This window comes from Monodelphis domestica, chromosome 5 (genome assembly GCF_027887165.1).
Source record: "Monodelphis domestica isolate mMonDom1 chromosome 5, mMonDom1.pri, whole genome shotgun sequence".
In the NCBI taxonomy this organism is placed as follows: Eukaryota; Metazoa; Chordata; class Mammalia; order Didelphimorphia; family Didelphidae; genus Monodelphis; species Monodelphis domestica.
This window is the reverse complement of record NC_077231.1, coordinates 250,762,024-250,782,729: the sequence shown is the minus strand read 5'-3', so window position 1 is coordinate 250,782,729 and position 20,706 is coordinate 250,762,024. Positions and strand designations below refer to the sequence as shown.

Genomic DNA, 20,706 nt, shown 5'->3' with positions numbered 1-20,706 from the left:
TTGCTAAGGTGAAATAGAAGTCTACAGAGGACAAAGGACTCCTTTCCCATACTGCCACTAAATAGTGCCAATATTATTTTTGATTTACAAGCTTAAGTCTTTATCAGTTGGTATAAAGGCATATAAATAGCAGCAAATTTAAAAAAGACTTAGAAATACAAATAATTGCAAAGATGACTTATCTACATCTGTAAACTGGTTAAATCATGGAGGAGTGATGGGGCATACATATCAAGCTCCTGTATGATATTAAAAAAGTCATTGAAGTAACAGAAGCATTCCCAGTCCAGGATTTAATGTTGAAGAAATATAACATTAAAGGTCTTTTTAGGACTCTGAAATAGATTTCAGTATTAGGGAAAAATGACTTCAAAAGCCAAGAAATGACTCCAAATTTTCCTCAGCACTCATTTTGTTAAAAAAAAAAAAAAGATGAAATTTTACATTAGCACCAGAACATTGAGGTCACTTTTTTGATTAATGTCAAAAACCAATTCATGAATTATTAAAAACAAACAAACAACTGCAGCCTAAATAAACATCAAAAGAACTTTTAAAATATCTCCTTGACAGTAGACAGGTTAAAAATATCAACCCTCAAATAAACAATGATAAATACAATTCTGAAGATGGTCAATTAGTCAATTAGAAAAGAAAAAGATGAAGAAAAAATAATTTTCAATATTCATTGAACTGGAATTGCTTTGACCAAAGGTCATCAAATGATTGGATGGCTGTAGTCATTAACACTCAAAAAAAGAAATTTACACATTTAGGTTTGAAATTGGGTTTAAATTTCCAACTCCTGAGTTAGCACAGATTTATGTTGCTCAGGAGACATACTTGTTTCCATATCTCTAGTAATACCATTGAATATAGCTATATAAAGTAAACTGAATGAGACTGAATTTGGTACAGATATCTACTTGACTATTCTTTCCTCCTCTTCATCAGTGTTAGTACAGTCTACAGGAAAGTAAAAAGCCAAGAGCACTTTGAACCAGAGAATCAAAATCCCAGGTCTACTGATAAATTTACAAGATAAAGGCAGAGCAAATGTAACGGTACACTTTGACTCAAGGTTATCATTCCACTTAAACAAACCCATTTACTACATCTCTCCATCTTAAAGTATATCTAAACCACATTTTCTGAGAATCTGTATTTCCTTTCTTCTAGAACACATTTTCCATTTTGCCCCACATAGCATAACTCAATTCCAAACCACACTCCCACTATTCTTAAACATTAGAAGGCTGACCAAAAACCAGTTACACACTGTCCTGCGATGTATTTTCGTACTTTGATCAATCACAATAAGTAAGGGATTTCTTTCAACATTTCAATTGTAACTATACCATAAGTAAGTAGATCTCTTAAAAATCTGCTACAGATGTGTTATCCACCTATATTGGGAGAAGGTATTTCTCCAAAACAAGGAGATTACAAACACCTCCCCTTCCAAAAAATGTTAATTGTTTTAATATGTATTAAATAAATAATTGATATGTAATATATTATAAGTATATATTTTGTTATGTTTATCTATTATTATATAAAATATAATGCATATAATAAAGATTTCTTTATATGATAATGGATATTTTTCATGTCTCCATTTAGAAGCAGGGATTAAATCTTCTGATTGTACTAGGAGCCAAATATTAAACAAAGTCATTGCCCAGAGTAGGTCAAATGATGGCCCTTGAACAGTTAATGGAAATCCAACATGATCCATTTTCTATCAGCCATACAAAGTGATCCTCTAGCTTTCTGTACCATAGTTTTGGCAAAATTCTGAGGGGTAGGGGCCATATGTTTGAATTTGGCTCTGTCACAGAAGTAAGAGATTGCACATGTGAGTATACATGAATGATATATATTGGCAAATGCAAAAAATGTGCTTTTGTTTGTGAATGTATATGTATCGATATATGGATGTGTGTATGTACATACACAATATGTGCTCATACACTTTTACATTTAGTATGGCACATTTATTATGTTTGTTATTTTGTAAAAGAAAAAGGTTGCTCTTTAGTATTTTATCAAATGTCACTACAAGTGACTTTTTTCTTCTAACATCTCTGGCAAAAATCAAATGCCACTGGCCCATTTTATTCCTCTAATGAAGCACTCTTTCCAATAATACTTGTGTTTTTGAAGATTGTTTGTACTTATTTTGAGCATTTTAATTTAGATACTATATTAACATAGAAAGTCTTCTGGGGGAAAAGTGATTTAACTAATCTGTTTGAATGCCAACTAATTAAAAAATAATATTTAACAATATGTGGCTTCAATTTTTAGACTGTGCATACAAATATAAGATGTTCATTTAAAATTCTGATTATATGTGCTTCAAACAGACAGGTACTATGAAGAGGGGTTAAAGAATCAGCTCCAAAGACAAAAATATCCGAGTTCAAGTTCTTTGCCAAACAATCCTGGTTGTATGATAACGACTAAGGCACTTGACCTGGCAGTGCCTGAGGCAAATCATTTAAGTCTACAACTTGAAGAACAGTCACTGACCTGCAATGATTTCTCCACTTCCCTATAGCAATGAAATCACAGGTCAAGATTAAAAAAAAAGTTTTAAACATGAAAAGCATGTAATAGGAAAATCTGAATGTTTTTCTCTTTGCTCTCTTGCATATTAAAAAGTAAGTTCAATATCATCACAATTCTTATAAATTCAACAGTATAAAATCCTGCTTGGCTGTAACACTTTCTGTTGAGAACCTAATACCCCGATAAATCTTTAGTAAGAAAAATTTATGACGTTAACAACCATCCTTTAGAATTTTGTGAAGATTTTATAAAGTCCAGAAAAAAACATTCAGTCACTCAAATAAATAAAATATAGAAAAGTATTCCCATAAAATATATTTACTAAGAAATCCATTAGTAATGATAGAGGAGCAAATTTATTTGACTTATTGATATCCTTTTAATAAATTATAATACATAGAATTAAGCATAACTGTGTATTACAACTGATAAAGAAATTTACATAAGCTCCCATTCTCCTTCTCCATTTTTTGATTATTCTTTATATACATTTTATTTTCCCAGCTACTCTCCAAATAAAAAAGAAGGATGTTTCTTTTCACACAAACACAGTCTTGTTTTTGATTAATATCTCAGTTTGTTCCTAACCTTTTCTGCTCACTGAACTACGAAGCATATTTTTCACGTGATTACATAAATAAGATTTCAAGTTTTTTTAAAGAAGGTATGACACGAAGAAACTTGCGCCTCCATCATGCAGTACAGTCATTCTGTAATTAAGATATACCTAATTACTATGTTTTCACCAGATGCAAATGTAGCTTGATTAAAATTCCAGCCCATGCTACAAATTAAACTTGTGAATGCTGCAGCAGGCCAGCCACAGCACTGGTTTCAACCAAGAAGTTGAAAGGAGATTTTGGCTTTTGTATTTCAAACAATATAGAGAAAACTTCTTGGTGTTTCTATTCAAACTAGAGGCTAAAAAATCATCTTTTCCCCTCACCATGAATACTGTATATATATTTTACTATCAAAAATATTGTTCCCCTTCACTTTCTGTTATATCCTGCTGTCTACAAGGACAACTATCCTTCTAAAGGCATATTTCTTCAAGACATGCTGTTCTTTTCTAAAAATTCATTTGAGAGATGTAATGGACAAAGTGTTGGACCTGAAATAGGCAAGGCGAGTTTGAATCAGAGACTACAAGCAGTGTAAATCTGGATATGCCACCTAAACTTTCTCATCCCTAGTTGCATGCAAAAGAGTAAAAACTGCTAGAAACACTTCCAATTATTGTTGTAAGGATAAAATGAGATAAAGAGAACACTGTATAAAAGTTGGTAGTAGTTATTGTTATTATGCAAAAGCAACAGTAGAAATAGCCCCTGCTTTTTGGTAGCTTATTGACTATCTAGGGGACAATAATGTCCCCTATATATACCTATATATGTGTGTGTGTGTGTGTGTGTGTGTGTGTGTGTGTGTGTATGCATGCATATAGATTATGGGACAAATATGTAGTGTAACTATACCACTCTATGCTACAAGTTAGGAGAGTTCAGAAGCAGCACAAAGGAATAGAATAGTTTTTCTTGCAGGACATAGGGAAATCAAGGACCCCTTCCAGGTATTTGCTATGTTTTACCTTCCTACCTGAGTCATCAGTCAGTGAATGAAAACTGGTAACTATGGCAGGGGGGATAAACATAGGTTTTAGCAAATAAAAGAAGTTAGTTCCTAGCCCCAGGATTCATGTAGTAGTAGTTACTACCTGCTGAGTGGTACACAGATGGCCATATGTCAAACTCACATGGATAAAGGGGAGGTGTGCTAAGTTCTGAAATATGGATTTGAGATATAAAAGAGGTTGAAAAGAATTATTCATCACTGTTTCTTTTTACTGAAACCCACAGGAACAGACAAAGGGATAGTGATGAAAATTTCTCTAGTATAGGGAACACCATGGGTATGAAAACTTCCTTCGCCGAGGTAAGGCTCTAGAACCTCCTCTGTAATTCAGACTTGAAGATGAACCTTAAGTTCTAAAAAGTTAAGTAATTAGCTCAGTTACATATTCACTATGTTTCAGAGGAAGAATCTGAGATCAGATCCTAAAATGTATGTCTAGTAACTTTGAAGACGTAGGGAGAAAAGATGGATGTAGCAGCACAAGTATAATTTGTATGCCTTATTTAAGTTGATAATCATAATTTAGGGAGCTTAAGGAAATATGAAAAGTAAACAACTGACTCATTGGATAGTTCAAAATTACAAGACTTGGTCTTGTTGATGGCAGCTTACTAGAATAACAGTATCTTAAAAAGAATTAGAAGGCATCTCAGAAAGACCATGAAGAATATATTTGGAAGGGCTCTTGGGAAACAGATGAAGAGGACTTTATTCTAAGATTAGAGAGGAAGGGAAAATAATGATCTCTGTGATGCTGTGAGCTCCTTGAAGGAAAGGATAGTCTTTTGCCTTGCTTGGTGTCCCCAACACTTATCACAGTATCTGAGACATAGTAGATGTTTACCAATATTTATTGAGTGACTGAAATGAAATGGTACAAGATAATACAAAGAATTGTAAATATGACACAGAATGAATAAAAAAGAAAAACTCAGTAATTATCAAGAGAAAACAGAAAATATAATCCGAAACAATATTTAGAGCTGCTACTGAGTATGGATTAAAAAGTTAACTTGACATTTTTACAGTCAGCATTGTGATGAGAAACAGGTTTGGGTTAACAGTAGTTTCAAGCTGGAATCAGAAAGACTTGTGTTGGAATCTCATACGAGAATTGTGTGATCACTGTTTCACTGTCCTTCACTTTAAAATGGGCATAATAGTAGCAACTACTTCACAAGATTATTTTAAGGATGAACTGAGATTTTATATATATAAAGCACTTTGTAAAGTGACATAAGTAGCTAAAATGATTATAACTTAAAGCTTATCATATTTAATGTGCTTAAAGTACTACATAAAGGTAAACAATGATGATAATAATGATGATTACTTAATAGTATGGGAAAATGAAAAGAATTTTGACTATAAAAAATATTCATTATTTATAAAAAACTAGACATGCAAAAAAAGGTTAGAGGAATTTCAGACATGAAAAGAACTTAAAGTTATCATATGGAAAATCCAACAAAGAAGCTAGAAAGAATAATAGAGAGCATATTAGAGTAAGGTATTATTTACATTATAATTCCACTAGAGAAATAAATAGATGGAAAGGAAAATGGGCCAGACATTCTTCAATGGAGAAGGATTATCCACTAAATTAATATTAGAGTCTTTCCTCTGAGATGATCTCTGTTTCAACTGTACATATCCTGCTTTCATGTAGTTGTGTGAAAGTTTTCTTCCTCATTAGATTATGAACTCCCCATAGACATGGACTTAAAAAAATTTTTTTTTACCTTTCTTTTAGCATCTCCAGTGCACAACTGTCCTGGAACATAGTAGGCACTTAATCAATGCTTGTTGGTTGACTTGTATTGCTTATTGCTTAAGAACAAACTCCCATAATTCATGGGTCAGCATAAAAGTGAAGGGATCTAGAGGAAGACTTCCAAACTATGGGGAAAGGGGTAACGACTGAAATTGTCATTGAAAGAGGAAGTTTCCATATTAATGAGATCACAGATACAGTCAAAAGACTATTCATAAAGGAAAATTATTTTAAGAAAAAAATTAAATATTTGTATGCATATATCTCAAATGATATTCAAATATGCTGCATGAAATGATTCAGTGTAATTAACCTAATAATTACTGTGCAAAGAAAAAAATATGAGTATAGAATGCATTGTTCCAACAAATTAAAGAAACATCTTTATATTTAACATTCAATTATCCACTGATATAGAGTAAAATTAGTGACAATTTAACAATTATTTAACTTTATCTTGAAATTCAGTTCATGATTTATTTATTCTGTGGAAGATTTATATTTTGCTTCATAAAATACTAAAATCTTAGCCTGGCCTATTGAAGTACCTGAGATGGACAGTAAGAAAGTTATTTAAATTTAAGTTTAATTTAGTTAAGAGCATTTGGGAGAGGGATTCATTTAATAAAATATGATTTAGCTTCATCTAAAAGAACTTCTATTTAGTTAAAGTCTGGCATAATACTAATAGCATAGGATTTGGAAGACTTAGGCTCAATCTCTGTCTTTTCTACATACTACCTATGGATAGGGCACTGATTGTTCTTGGGTTCCTTTCATCTGTAAATACTTTAATTCCAGTGAGCTTGGTAGCTGGCACAAAGATGTGATTTTTAAAATAAGATAAAAAAATCTGACAGTTATTTTCCACCCTCAGGAAACACTATATAGACAGATTAATGAAAAATGGAAAGAGGTGTTCTGACACTTACTTATCAAAGCCCAAATCTTATTTTACCCCTACTAGGGGCAAAGTATTAAAAACATCAATTTGGAAGCTACAAAACTGGCAATATGACAATATCCTGGTAAAAATCAGTTGAATTTCATGTTCTACCACAGTAAAATCATGCTCCCGCATTTACTAAACAGCATAAACAATTTTCACCTTTTGGTATACTTTCTTTAAGTCCTATGATTCTTACTTGATATTGGTCAAGCTAATAGCATATGCTTCCTACCTAACAAGAAGCTTGAAACACAAAATGTGAACTATTCAGAATTATTTCTGAAAATAAAGCTCTATTGTTATCTGTATTTCCCTAGTAGCATCCAGCACTCATTAATTTGAGGGATCTAGGAGAAGCCTGCTGAGAAACAGGCAGCATGCCTCATTTGCATTGAGCAGGGAGCAGATTGTAGCTGCCCTGACCTGTCAAACATAGGTAGTGACTTGAAGTAGCTGGGTCCCAGACCACATGACTCCATCTTACTCTAGACAGACATATTCAATATGGATAAGCAGATGGATTGGATGAGAGACACAAATCCTGGGCTCTCCATGGGAAGAACATAAGTGTTACAGAAGGGTACAGAGAATGGCTACACCAGGGATCTGGCTCACATGGTTTTCTGGCCTCTTGGTTATCAACATTTCATGGCTTTAACATTATTGAAGCCAGAAGACAAGAGAAAATGACTGCCAGTTGTATATTCAGTTTACTAGTTAAAAGTCAAATAATACATATGTACATATGTATATGCATACATATATGCACACAGTACACACAAATATATATTATACATTTTATACATACATACATACATACATACATACATACATACATACATATGTATTGCCCTGGTTAGGGTTGGGGACTAGACTAGTGATTTTATTGGTATAGGATACTCTCAATGAGAAAACTCACTATACTAATGGAGACTGGCATGCGCTCTACAATTTAGAGTCTTAAAGAAGCTAGTAGGAAATGTATGTATCAGAAGTAAGATTTGTACTCAGGTCTTCTTGAATCTAGAAGCCACCATACTACATTGGTTCTAGAAATGCCCAATAGAAAGAAATTTGTCAGTCAGATCTGAAAGGAAACTGAAAAAGGGAAAGCAAAAATGGCACACATGGTCGGGTATTTTAAGCATCTTGCATCATCACACATCTAGAACAAAGACTCAGGTTTCTCAGTTTGTGAAGATCACTACAACCTTTCATGCTGAAATTAAACTTTGGTCTTTTGATCCAAAATCCAGGGTTTTGTGATGCTCAGAAAAGTTTTAGCAATAATGAAACTATATCTGGAATTGATAGTATAGAGTCTGATTTCATTTCTAAATATTTACAGTTTCTTGGAAGATTGCAGCCTTTTTAATACAAGTACACACAAAGTTTCATAAGTCACAGTCACAAACATGGAGGATCACTGCAGATACATGGTCCTTGAAAGTGGACAATTTATTGATTCAACAAAGGCTTACTGAGTATTTTTACTCTAGGTAAAGTGAGTAGGGATGGTTTCCTTCTCTGATTCTAAATCCTCAGTACCTTGGATAGTGCCTGGCACATGCTAACAAATACCTGTTGACTGTTTGATCATGGAAATATCAATAAAATGAAAGAGATGATCCCCTCCCTCTTAAGTTTGTAATCTAATAGAAAAACTATTTCCCTTTCCACATTCCTACATAGGTACCTTTCTTTCATCTTCTATATTCCATCAATTCCCAAATTTCATTTTTTATACATTCACAAATTCTTTCATGTGTTTATTCCATAGCCAACATTCATATGACACATTGGTCAGAGTTCTACAATAGTTTCCGTTTCATTTCCACCAAAATAATCTTCCTAAAGCCCCAATCAGACTCTGCTCATGAGATTTCAAAAGCTCTCTATTTGCTTAGCACTTAAGTATAACAAACAAACAAAAAACACAAAGTCCTAAGCTTTACAAGGAAATCCCTTTTCTATTCTGGCTCCAATCTATACTTCTGATCTTATGATATGTTATTATTTGCAAATACTATTAACTATTTAGTTAAAATGACCAACTTTATATTCCCTAAACATAAGAGATTAATGTTCCTAACCCATACCTTTGTGCTGGATAGCTCCCATGCTATCTCCACCCTTCTCCCTCTTTGAATTCCTATCTTCCTTCAAAGCTCTTTCTTGATTCCTCTTGAAGCCCTTTTTGAATCCTCAGACTGTCAATATTCTCTCTTCCCTAGAGTTTTCTTACATTTGCTTCTCTCTTCTATCGACCAGAATTATGCATATTCATTGAGAGAAAAAACTGTTTTTTATATTGTTTTTGTATCTAAAACACTTCACTTAGTGCCTTACACATAAAGGGAGTTTTTTTATGAATAGTTATGGAATTTATTTTGTTCTAGCAAGAAAATTTACTATAATACAAATAGAAATAAAAGCCAATAAAGAAGTTATTGCATACACTGTTGAAAGTCTTGACAAGCAAAAGTAATACTTATTACTTCTCAGTGGGGTAAGTAGGTTTCTGAATAGAAGCCATTTCCATAGGGACTTGGGGTATACCAAAAACACCTAATAATGTCAGTCACTAGAATTGTGGGAATTTGATGTGTTCAAGGGTGCCTTCTAAACTGCTGGGTTGATCTAGACTCTGGGGTCTGAGACTCTGCTTGTTCTTGGGCTGGACTTGTAGAAGAATTGGAGTACATGAAGACAAAACATAGAATTAGATGTAATTAAGCGAAATTATAAGGAAATAGAAACTTAGTTTTAAAAAACCTTCTTTCTGTCTTGGAACCAATACAAAGTACAGGCAGAAGAGCAATAAAGGCTAGACAATTGGCGTTAAGAGACTTACCCAGGATTATCGAAGTCTGAGGCCACATTTGAACCCAAGACTTCATGTCTCTTAGCCTGGTTCTTAATCTACTGAGCCACATACTTGCCCTGAGGCTTATTTTTACAGGGTATAATAACATCATGAAAGGAAAAAACTATGATAACATTCTGTAATATGACAACAGTCATATTCTGAATCTTTAGTGTCTAGTAAAATACTTAGAATAGACAAGGTACTGTACTGTACATTAGATAGGGATGAATCCAGAAACTAGAATGAGGAAAAGGTTATATGACTTCTACACACTATATATTAGAAAAATCACTGAAGGACCAAAATATCAAACTGTTAAGTATCAGACAATTACAGGTTGATTAAAATTTCTATGAGGAGTAGAATGCCTATCATTAAAGGGGCTCCATAATTCAAATTTGTGGGAGAAACTGGCACTGGTCTATCAATAAAACTGAAGACAATTGAACTGGAAATTTCATAGCTGGAGATCTTGGGTGTTATGTTTGGCAACCAGAGAAAGAAAATATGTATTTGTGTTGTCAATATACATTGATGAAAGGAGTTTTCAATTTATACCAAAAATATGCCATTTAAATTAGGAAACCATATTTTTTTCAAAGGAGATAGAAGACTAGGGATAGAACTGGGCAGAAGAAAATGACATTAAAGAATTAAAAGGATGACATCTGAAAGAAATTAATCATTTCATTTAAATCTACCATGAAACATTGCACACCAAATTTCTTTAAATATATATTTGAAATCTGGTATGGATATGACTTTTTCAAAAACATTTATATAGTGAAGGTTTGTTGGTAAATAATTTTTTCATTAATCCTTCATTCCATTCCTCACTCCATTCCCATCTTCATGTGGTCAGCTATGGCACAAGATTTCTAATTGTATATAAAAATAATGGGAAATTTAGGATTATTGGCAATCTAAATAAATGATCTCCTGCTACTTTTTTTTAACTCAAGGCTGTTATTCCAACAAAACATTCAATAACAATGAGATTATCTTTGAAATGCTGCTTTCAGATTGATATTCTCATATATTAGACAATATCTGAAGTTAAAGAACTAAAAGGGCAAACTGATGGCTATTAACACAGATATAAAGTAAGCTCTAATTTTTACTGTTTATTATTATTGTGAAAACACCTCCTGCTCTACAATATGTCAAGAACATCTTAATTCTAAAAAAAAGACATGACTTTCTGCTACACCGTAAATATTTTATACTAAATTTAACTATACATAACCTATCATATATGCATATTCTCAAATTAGTGTGGCTACATTGTAAAAATTAACAAGATCTCTTTTATCAAAAATGACAATAATTCTTTAGCTCCTTTGCCTTAGAGGAGTCGGCAATTAGTTTAATTAAGTCCAACGTGCATTAGATTTTTATTTTGTGAGAAGAGATTTTTGGTCAAGACCTAAGATTTCATTCGTATAGAGAAGAAACTTCCTCTACCAATGCAAATTGTCAACATGCCTAAAAGTATAATCTTATAGAGTTGTCTGCAACTTTGAGAGGTCAAGAAACCTTAACCTCAAGTGTTTCTAACTCCAAACCCGGCTTTGCATCTATTATGCCAAATTGCCTCAAAAGAGATTCAGAGACTTTTTAAAAAAAGAAATGATTTAACAATAATGATATGGAGGAAGTGTGGAATGGTGCTTCCTAAAATAAGCACAATATATTTGAGGACAATAGAAGTAAAATTTTAAAAAAAGTCAGACTATAGGTAAATCTTGTCACAAAAGGGGTTCTAAAGGATTTTGTGTCTACTTTTTATTCTTTTATCAACTTACAAGTCTCCATGCCTTCATCATCTTCATCAGCAGCAGGTTTATCATAGGATTTGTCAATTGCTGCTCTGAAGCTCTCATTGCAGCCACGGCCTCTGATTATCCGTGGACGAGGACGATGGAAAGGAATGTCACCATTCAAAGTCACCTCAGCAACTGCTGTCTGAAGACTCTCTAATGAGCTGGACTTTTTCAAGCCTAACGAAGGTCCTACATCTCTGCTGGGGGAACCTTGGTGGTTAAAAAGAAAAGTTAATTAGAATTAGTGCCAAGAATTGCATGCTTGATTATTCCTTTGGATTCTACAGGGATACACTCAATGGCATTTCTTTGTTCTTTGTTGGCTAGGACAGTGACTGTTTTTCCACTTATGATAGGCTTTACTACAGCTTCCTTCTCTAGTATTGCTGTCAGAAGTTTTGTTTTTTGTATCTTTTTCCATTCGTAAAAAGAGGCCATCTTTTCAGACATTAAAAGAACTTCATCAGTACATGTTAAATTTCCATTAAGCCTGGTAACAACACCAAGAAACATGGAGATGAAGAAGAAAACAAAACTAAAACAAGACCACATTGTCAAACTTATAAAAAGAAATTATTTGCCACATTCATAAAACAAGGTCTATTTTTCTAAAAAAAAAAAAAGAGATATCTTTATTGATATCTTTAATTTTATCACAATCCAGATTTCTTTAAGGAAGATAAATAAGAAGTAATGACTTCTAAAACACTTTAGCTATCTGGTCCAGGAAGCACTTTATATGGACCATAGTAACCAAGAAGTTAAGTTGAAAAGCAGATCCTAATTAGAGACAGGAGGAAAGCAAAAGAACTAGACTAATCCATAATTTTTACACTTAACTTGAACCTTTAGGTCAGCTTCAAATGATTTGCAGCAAAAGTAATATTCATATTAATGTGCTTCACTAAGGAGTCTTCTCATTATAGAAAAGAAATACAACCCAAAAGAAGGAAGCAGTACACAAGAGATTCCATCTTCCTTTTAAAAGTAGAACAGGGCTGACCAGAGAATCTATTTTTGCAAAATATTTTAACCAAGGATTATAATGGAAAGAATTTCTTTTAAGAACTGGTATGGGTTTAATTTCTATTTCAGAGATGTCAAGGACAGAAACTCTCAAAGTTGTGTGCATATTTAAAGCTCACCAGGCTCAGTATTAGAGATATTTTAAAGAATGAGAAAGAGAAGGTAGGAATGAGTAATAGTAATTAAAAAGAAAGGTTAATAGTGAAATATTTAAGAATTAAATCATAGTTTTCTTTCTTGAGGAGGCAGGAAAGGGCCAACACAAAACCAGTTTAAGTCCTTAGAAGGACATTACAACTGACCAGAACTAGATGGAATAGCTCATTCATTCTTGTTTGCACTGATAGCTGAATCTTGGGCTAATTTGCCCTGCCAACCAGTGTGATACACACCCTTTACTGTCAACTGGGTGAGCCAGTTTAAATAATCCATTTATTACTTCAGATGTTATAAATGAAGTGCACACAAGAGAATGAAATTCTCTAGCCCTGCATGGGTTTAGCAGCCTTTATGATGATTAATAATTAAGGAGTAACTTTGTCATGTCATTATCAAGAAGATAGATAACTATGACACAGGGCTTCAAGATCTAAGGGTAAAAGGCCAGGGAACCATGGAAATCACACTGGACAATGAAAGTTAAGCTCTCACTTTAAAACCATGCTTTACATGTTTACTCATTTATTTTTGCTTGTTTTGCCTAATTTATTTAATTTTAATGACTTTATTTTAGTCCAAATTTTACAAGAGCAAATGAAACAAGCATTTCCATACATATACCAAGAAAAAGATGATGGAACACACATGAAATCATAAATCTCTTATGTGTTTAGCTTACTTTTCTTCATATCTACATAATTCAATTCACTAGGGTCCCAGCTTCTGTCCACTCTGCCCACATCACAAAAGATATCCTCAAGGGGATAACTTGTACATAAAAATTAAATCTTTTATATTTCACCTTTCTGTTTACTTTTTGGAGCTTTTTTGACTAATTTATAGGAAAGGAGTGTTGTTCAAATTAGAATACATAAAAAAGATACAGATCATACCAGTTCACAATATTAATCTAATGAAAAAAATTGTAACCTTTAAATTTTGGTATAGGGAAAAAGACTAATTTACAAGTCCCTCTTTATAGGAATGTAATTATGTATATACATAGATACATATATGTAAATCTTAAAAGTCTAATAGACTTAATAATTTTAAATCAAAATAAAAGTTTTGGTACACTCTAGATATTACTTTCTAATACATACTCAATTTGGCAATTTTCCCCAACAAATGATAACAAGAGAGAATTTAATAAATATGCATGTCATAAGAAATGAAAGGAAATTAAGTTTTGGTGCAAAACACTACCCAAAGAGAGCAAAGTCAAAAATTAGACAATTGGATATAGATATTTAAGCTCAAAACTCTTAAAGTACTTTTTAATTGTACTTAAAGTACAATTAAAGTACTTTTTAAAGTACTTTTAAAGTACTTTTTAATTTAACATCTTTTTAATTGTTGTAAGGCAATTGAAATTTTTCAGAAGATAATGAAAAAGAAGGAATATAATGCATATTAAAGATAAAAATGGTGGGAGTCTAAATGCCATTATGAATCACTGTGAGAAACATATTTCTGTTTACTTTTCCTAAGGAAAACCTATATTGGAAGTAACAATATTATGAGAGTAGTATAAGTCAAGAAGTGGTTTTCAGAAATGGTAGGAATGTTTTATTTATTTAGGAGTGGCCACCAAAATGAACATGGGAGAGGTTATGGGTGAGAAAGTAAAACAATGTAAGCAGTATGAACTTCATTAATGCCTGCCACTTGAAGACAGAAGAATAAACTCTTACATATCTTAGTTGTAAACATGGGGACAAATTTCTAAGAACTAGAACTACCTAGAAGTACTGACTGCTCTGGAAATTGATAGAGGTTCTCCCTCCCTAGATGCCTGATAGTTAAAGCAAGATAAACACATCTTGGGCATTGAAGAGTTGATTAGATTGCCTCTAGGATTTCTTCTCTGGTACTATATGATGTCTGTTCTGAATATTCTATTCTATTCCATTCTATTCTAATCTGAAACATATTTTTGTTTGTTTTTAATGATCCTTTCATAATAATATAGTTGTTTTCAAATGTAAGGTTGCTTCTCATTTGAAATATAATGTAAATGCCTGATAAAATAAGAATGTGAATAATACATTTCCCTTTGTTACAGGGAAAAAAAATTAATAGGCAATGTACATCCCAAATGTAGAAGTATGCTAAGTTTTAAATTCAACGCAAAGTGATCTTTACAATATAAAATGCTGCCTAAATTGATTTAGCATCATTAATGAATAATTAAAATAAATTAATTCTAAAACATCTTCCTATTTGACTTTTATAAGATATTTTAGTTCTTTAAGAATATCATATATTTCTTTTAAGACTGAAATTTTCAAGAACATATTACATCCACCATATTACTTCCTTTTTAAGAACTAAATCAAATCAAATTTCTCATCAAAAAGAAAAACAAAGCCTTACCCAATATAAATGCAGAAACATTACACACAGAGTTTTCCGTTGCTTAAAAAAAAAAACCAAAACCTTATGGTAAAAGCCATGAGTGTGTCTTACCTTTATAATGAGACACAGAAAAACATGGCATCCAACTATGATTACCAATTGTCACTAAGACAAATGAGTCATACTAAATTGCCACAGAATATACCACTAACCTTTGGACTGAACTGTAAAATCGTGACAATCTGACAGCTCAAGTAAAGTAAAACAGAAAGATAATTGAACATCTATTCATGGTCTTCTAATAGGAAAAGGTCTATTTTAGACAGTTGCTTATGTACACAAACCCAGTGGTACCCAAAGATTACCCAAATTAATTTGCTTTAGACACATAAGATTTCTTATATTATGTCACATGATGGAATTCAGTAGGTCATCATGTACAACATGAAAGAACTATTCTTTTTTTATCTAGTATAAAGAACATTACTAAAAACATGTGTTTCAATTAAATGATAAATCTGCCCTTACCAGGAAAATAACCCATTGCTTAGTTTGAAATCTGGTAATCATTATGCAAAAATTATGATGATGAATTCCTTTCTTTACTCTCAGTTGCTATATATTGACATATTTACTTTATTTTACACAGGTGGTGTGGTACTTAAGGTCATGCATGCCCTATAACCTAGGCGACTCAATGTGATTGTCACAGACTTTAGCATTGGTAGAAAAGACAATCTGAAAATAAATTCCCAAACCACTATATATTCATTAATTGCAAATGTGGATGGATGTCTTCTACACAGGTAGTTAGTAACTCATCAGTTGGAGCCCAGAGCAGTTGAAGATTGCCTTACAAAAAAGTTAATCTCATGATTCACTGGAAATAATTTTCATGTAATCTATCATTCACTCTAAAAAAGATTATAACCCAGCGGCATTTCTATAATAATGTGTTAATGTGTATATGAGATATCAAATTGAAGAATATGCTAAAAACTAGTTACCTGAGGTTGAAGGGGTGAATCACACTTAATTAGTGTTAAGTAATGTAGCCTCATTATATGCATTGGTTCTAGAATAATTAAAATGTCATTGTGGAGGACCAAAGAAAACTTGCATGAATATATCTGAAAGATTCGCTTGTTTAAAATATATTACTATAACAGTTTAAGGAAAAAAAATTCCTCTCGATATTAATTTCTGTAGGAATAAAATAATTTCAATCAGCCACCTTGCATACTATATCAAATAAACCACTTTTAAAAATCCAACTATTTCAATGGAATGATTTATATAACACATTAAAGAAAAATCCAATGTAGTACTGTCATTAATATAGGTACTAAAAGTTACATGTGTGTATATAATATCTCCTAACCCATTTAAGGTAGATTATAATCTGATACTTCTTTTGCCTGAGATTTCTTTTTTTATATATACATTAGTCATGAAAAGGACACTTGACCATCCATTCATTGCAGATTTTCTAACAAGAGATCACTTAAAAAAAACAAAAAAAATTTTTGTCAAACTTCACTTAGATCATGCTCAATAAAATAGTAATCATTCAAATATATATATATATAACCATATCAAGTATAAACTGTGGAATTTAGGATTCTAACATTTAGAATGGGGATGATCCTAAATGCATGTAGATTACGCTATCCTCTTATCTTTTTAGGCATATTATTATATTATTATTTTAAGCATGCTGTCTTGAATCACCTTTTCCTCTTTTTTTCTTTGTAACTTCATGGCTTACAATAAAAATAGTCATGCAAGCATTGGAATAGACATGTTTTCATGCAATTTGATTGGCAGATCTATAATTGTGGTAAGTGTCTTGGACCAAGGTTTCCATGGCAACAGCCTTACTGTCCATTCTTACCTGTTTTCTGGTCATCCACAGTACTGAGTTTAGTCTCGTCAGCTACTGTTAAAAGGTAAATGTATAATGGTTAGCCCAGTTAGTGCCCACTTCCACATGCTTCAACCATTCCAATGGTCTGCTCAGTTAGGTGGCATGTCTTAGGTCACATTTCATGCAAATACATAACATCAAGCAAAAAAACCTTCAATCCAAAAAGCAGCTCACCAAACAACTTGTTAGTCATTTCACATCACAGGCACATGTGTTATTTACATGTTAGCATATCATAATTAGCCAAGGCAAGTCATCGCCAGATTTTACTTCTGGTAGGCATGTGATAAATTAATGCTTTTAGTTTTGAAGTATAAACAGCCACCAAAGAACAGCATCCACAAGATACAGCTGATTAACAAAGGCTTTTTAAATTATCCGAGTTTATAGATTTTTTTTTACTAAGATGATTCTACTCCCTATTTTAGAGGGTGCAGATTTTGAAGAGATGCTACCTGATTGATATATGATTGAACAATTAAGGATTTTTTTTCTTCTTCTCAGTGGCTTAAAAAGAATTTCTCCCAGTTATTGTCTCTTAAACCATTACTTTAGATTTATTAAATCCCTTGATTATCAGTACATGAATTTCTAAAAAATTAAGCTTAAAGAAGAGCAATGAGAAGCAGATATCATAAAGTAACCAATTTCTAGACATGGATTGAGATAATGGTTCCTCTCCAAACCCCTTTTTCTCTTAACTTACAAGACACACCAACACTGCCTCCAACTCTATCGTCCATCAACAAAATGTTTTTTAAAACAGTTGAATCACTGTTAACTCTAAATCCATTTCTCCCCAGAAATATAGGAATATAGCATGAATGCACATGTGTTTGTTTCTTTTCCCATAAGCAAACATATATACATTAGCATATTGCCTGTTATGTAAATATGCCACTTGTGAGTAATCTGGTTATCATAAACTCACAGAAATACAAATTTGTGCCAAATCATCACATCTCATATGCATTCCCTCTTCCTCTCCCAAAGTAAATAGACACATACATGTGCTTGACACAAGACTTTTATCTTGATAGCATCTAAACCACATTCAGATAGAGATTCATGGAGATTGTACTCACTACCTAAATCCATGCTTTTTGATTTTCGTGTTTTAACGAAATCCAATTGACTGGCATCTGAAAATTGTTTTGTGCGTTTTTCTGACATACTCTGACGTCCAAATCCTTCTCGTTGAAAAGTAAGAACTGGATCAGCATCTGGACTCAAAGAACTAGGAGAGCAAAAAAACATAAAAAAAGGTTTCATAAGAGCAGGTCCCATATAAGTTACATCCATATCTATTCTTTGAACAAGCTTAGTTTAAATTCAATACATTAGACTTTAATAACATTTGACAGCACACTGGAGACAAAGAGAAAAATTGGGGGAAGGCTATATGATTTTCTGGTCAAAAAAGATACAGGTGTCTTCCCTGAAAAATTTTCTAGTTCTAGAGACATGACTTGGGCATTGAGAGTTTGTCACTTGCCCAGAATCACACAGATATTTTGTGGCAAAGGTGAAAATTGTACCAAATTTTTCCATTGATTACACCAAACTGACTCTATTTTGGAGAAAATTGAAAAGAAAAAGTCATTCAGAGTAGCTCTTTCTGGTTGTTCCTTTTCTTCGCCTTCTCTCTATGATTCTATACCACTTTTTGTTAATCCAAGTTGCTAGGACCTCATATCTACTCTGTGTGTTGCTTGTACATGCCTAGCTATTTACATTTTGTCTTCCCCAATAATAAAATAAGGTCCTTGAGGGGAACAAAATGGCAGGCACATTCTTTGTGGTAGGCATATATCAAGTAGTAATTGTGACAGTCAGCTTATGGATTGATTGATTGTCATAGGATTCAATTCAATGACTGAAAGTCATCTCTGCCACATCCTAACAGGATTTAAAATGCAAGCACACTCCGGTATAAAATACACAAATATGGAAGAGGAAAACCCTCCCAAATTCCAAAAATGTGGAGCCAACAAGTTACCAAATAATAATTCCTAACAAACTAGAATTAAAGGAATTTCTTCTGAGCACTTTCCCATTCTTTTTAAGTTTTTTTTTTCTTAAAGGGTTAATTTATATATTGATTAGTGAAAGATTATTGGCGAGGGTATACTGTTCTTCTTTAAGAAAAATAATGTTACAGACCCATTCCTCTCCACAAGACCTTCATTCTAGAGAGGAATCTAGGAGTGGAAAGGACTATCACTGGTCTGGCCATTTTCTCCTTCTTCTCAAGTATAATAATGACTGGGGCATATTTGCAAGATAAAATATAATTAAAATGCAGCATCTGGCTATGAAACATGTGGCTCTGTACTTGACTTTTATGATGACAGCCTGACCATGTCTGGAGTAGACTTTCTTTTCCCCAACCCCTCCTAAATACACCAAACCCTAGACTCCATTTGAGGCTTTCAGTTTATCTCATTCAAGAGGTCTTTCCTGATGCTCCCATCTTTAGTGCCCTTATTCAAAACTATCATGAATCAAATGTGCATGCATATATATAATTTATATTAAATTATGAATTAATTGTTAATATTTGTAGTATTATATATGTCATGTGTAATAATATAAATATTAATATTAATTTAATTATATGTATATAATCCATATTTACTCATGTGTGAATATGTGAGTCCCCAAATCTAGGGACTGTTCTTCATTGGTTTTTATCCTCAGAATACACATGCCTAGAACACAACAGGCACTGAATAAGATTCTCATACATCAAGAGGTGGAAAGAACCTCAGAGGGTCATTTACTAAAAAAGAAGAAAATGGAGGACAAAGAAAATTAAGTGACTGACTCACAGTCCCATATGTAGTGTCAGGCTTGGAATTTGAATCCAGATTCTCTCACTCTAGAGTGAAGGCTGCCTCCACTGTTCCATGAAAAATCATTGAATTTGCCAGTGGGGCTCCATTATTATCAGCCTCTAATGATTTCATCTCATACCCAGAACATATACTACCTTTACTGAACAAGTAAAATCCAATGCCAAATTCAGAAATATTGACTCATTTGCCTACAATGGGCAAGGGATGTCTGCTGGATGTAAAGGATATCCAAAGAAAATGTGATCAATCCTTCCTGGAATTCAAACCACAAAACACAGCATGATAAAGTGCCATATGAGGACCAGGAAGGAAACCATCTTTAATGCAGAGGAAGACACACGAAGGTAGTAGAGTGCAGGCTATAAAATGGGAGACATAAGATAGGTAGAAGACTACAGGAACAGATTTTAGGAATAATGCAAAACAGCGAGTCAAGGCTCGAAGGAAGGAAAACACATGGCATGTTTCTTTAGGGAATAGAGTCTAGTTTGGTGAGAGCATGGTACAAGGGTAATGTGAGATAAGATTGGAAAAGGAATGGCAGAGAGATAATCTGTAGCCCCTGGAGATTCTAGAGCAAAGCAATGGCATGACCATATTCATTGGCCTTTCTTAGAAATTCTATTTTATAGAACATAGCTTTATTTTCATTTAAAAATTAAATTTCACTGCTCTAATTTTTCAGGGCCTCTTGAGAAATAAAATATGGACCATGTAAAGGTCTCACAGCCTAGTGTAGCTTTATCCAAAAATT

The 20,706-nt window shown here is 32.9% G+C and overlaps 1 protein-coding gene across 25 annotated transcripts in view; it reads right to left on the bottom strand.

The window, feature by feature from the left end:
- The window catches only part of PARD3 (par-3 family cell polarity regulator), a 730,632-nt gene that overhangs the window by 222,936 nt on the left and 486,990 nt on the right, over positions 1–20,706 (bottom strand). For 11 of the 25 annotated variants that reach the window (XM_007504751.3, XM_001374556.5, XM_007504756.3 and 8 more), the window contains 3 exons: positions 18,180–18,331; positions 17,062–17,106; positions 11,607–11,834 (listed from right to left, as the gene is read on the bottom strand). In XM_007504751.3, coding sequence (XP_007504813.2) covers positions 11,607–11,834; positions 17,062–17,106; positions 18,180–18,331 — 425 coding nt within the window. The remainder of the gene's footprint in view (positions 1–11,606; positions 11,835–17,061; positions 17,107–18,179; positions 18,332–20,706) is intronic. The other 14 variants (XM_007504759.3, XM_007504757.3, XM_007504758.3 and 11 more) reach the window with 4 other exon arrangements.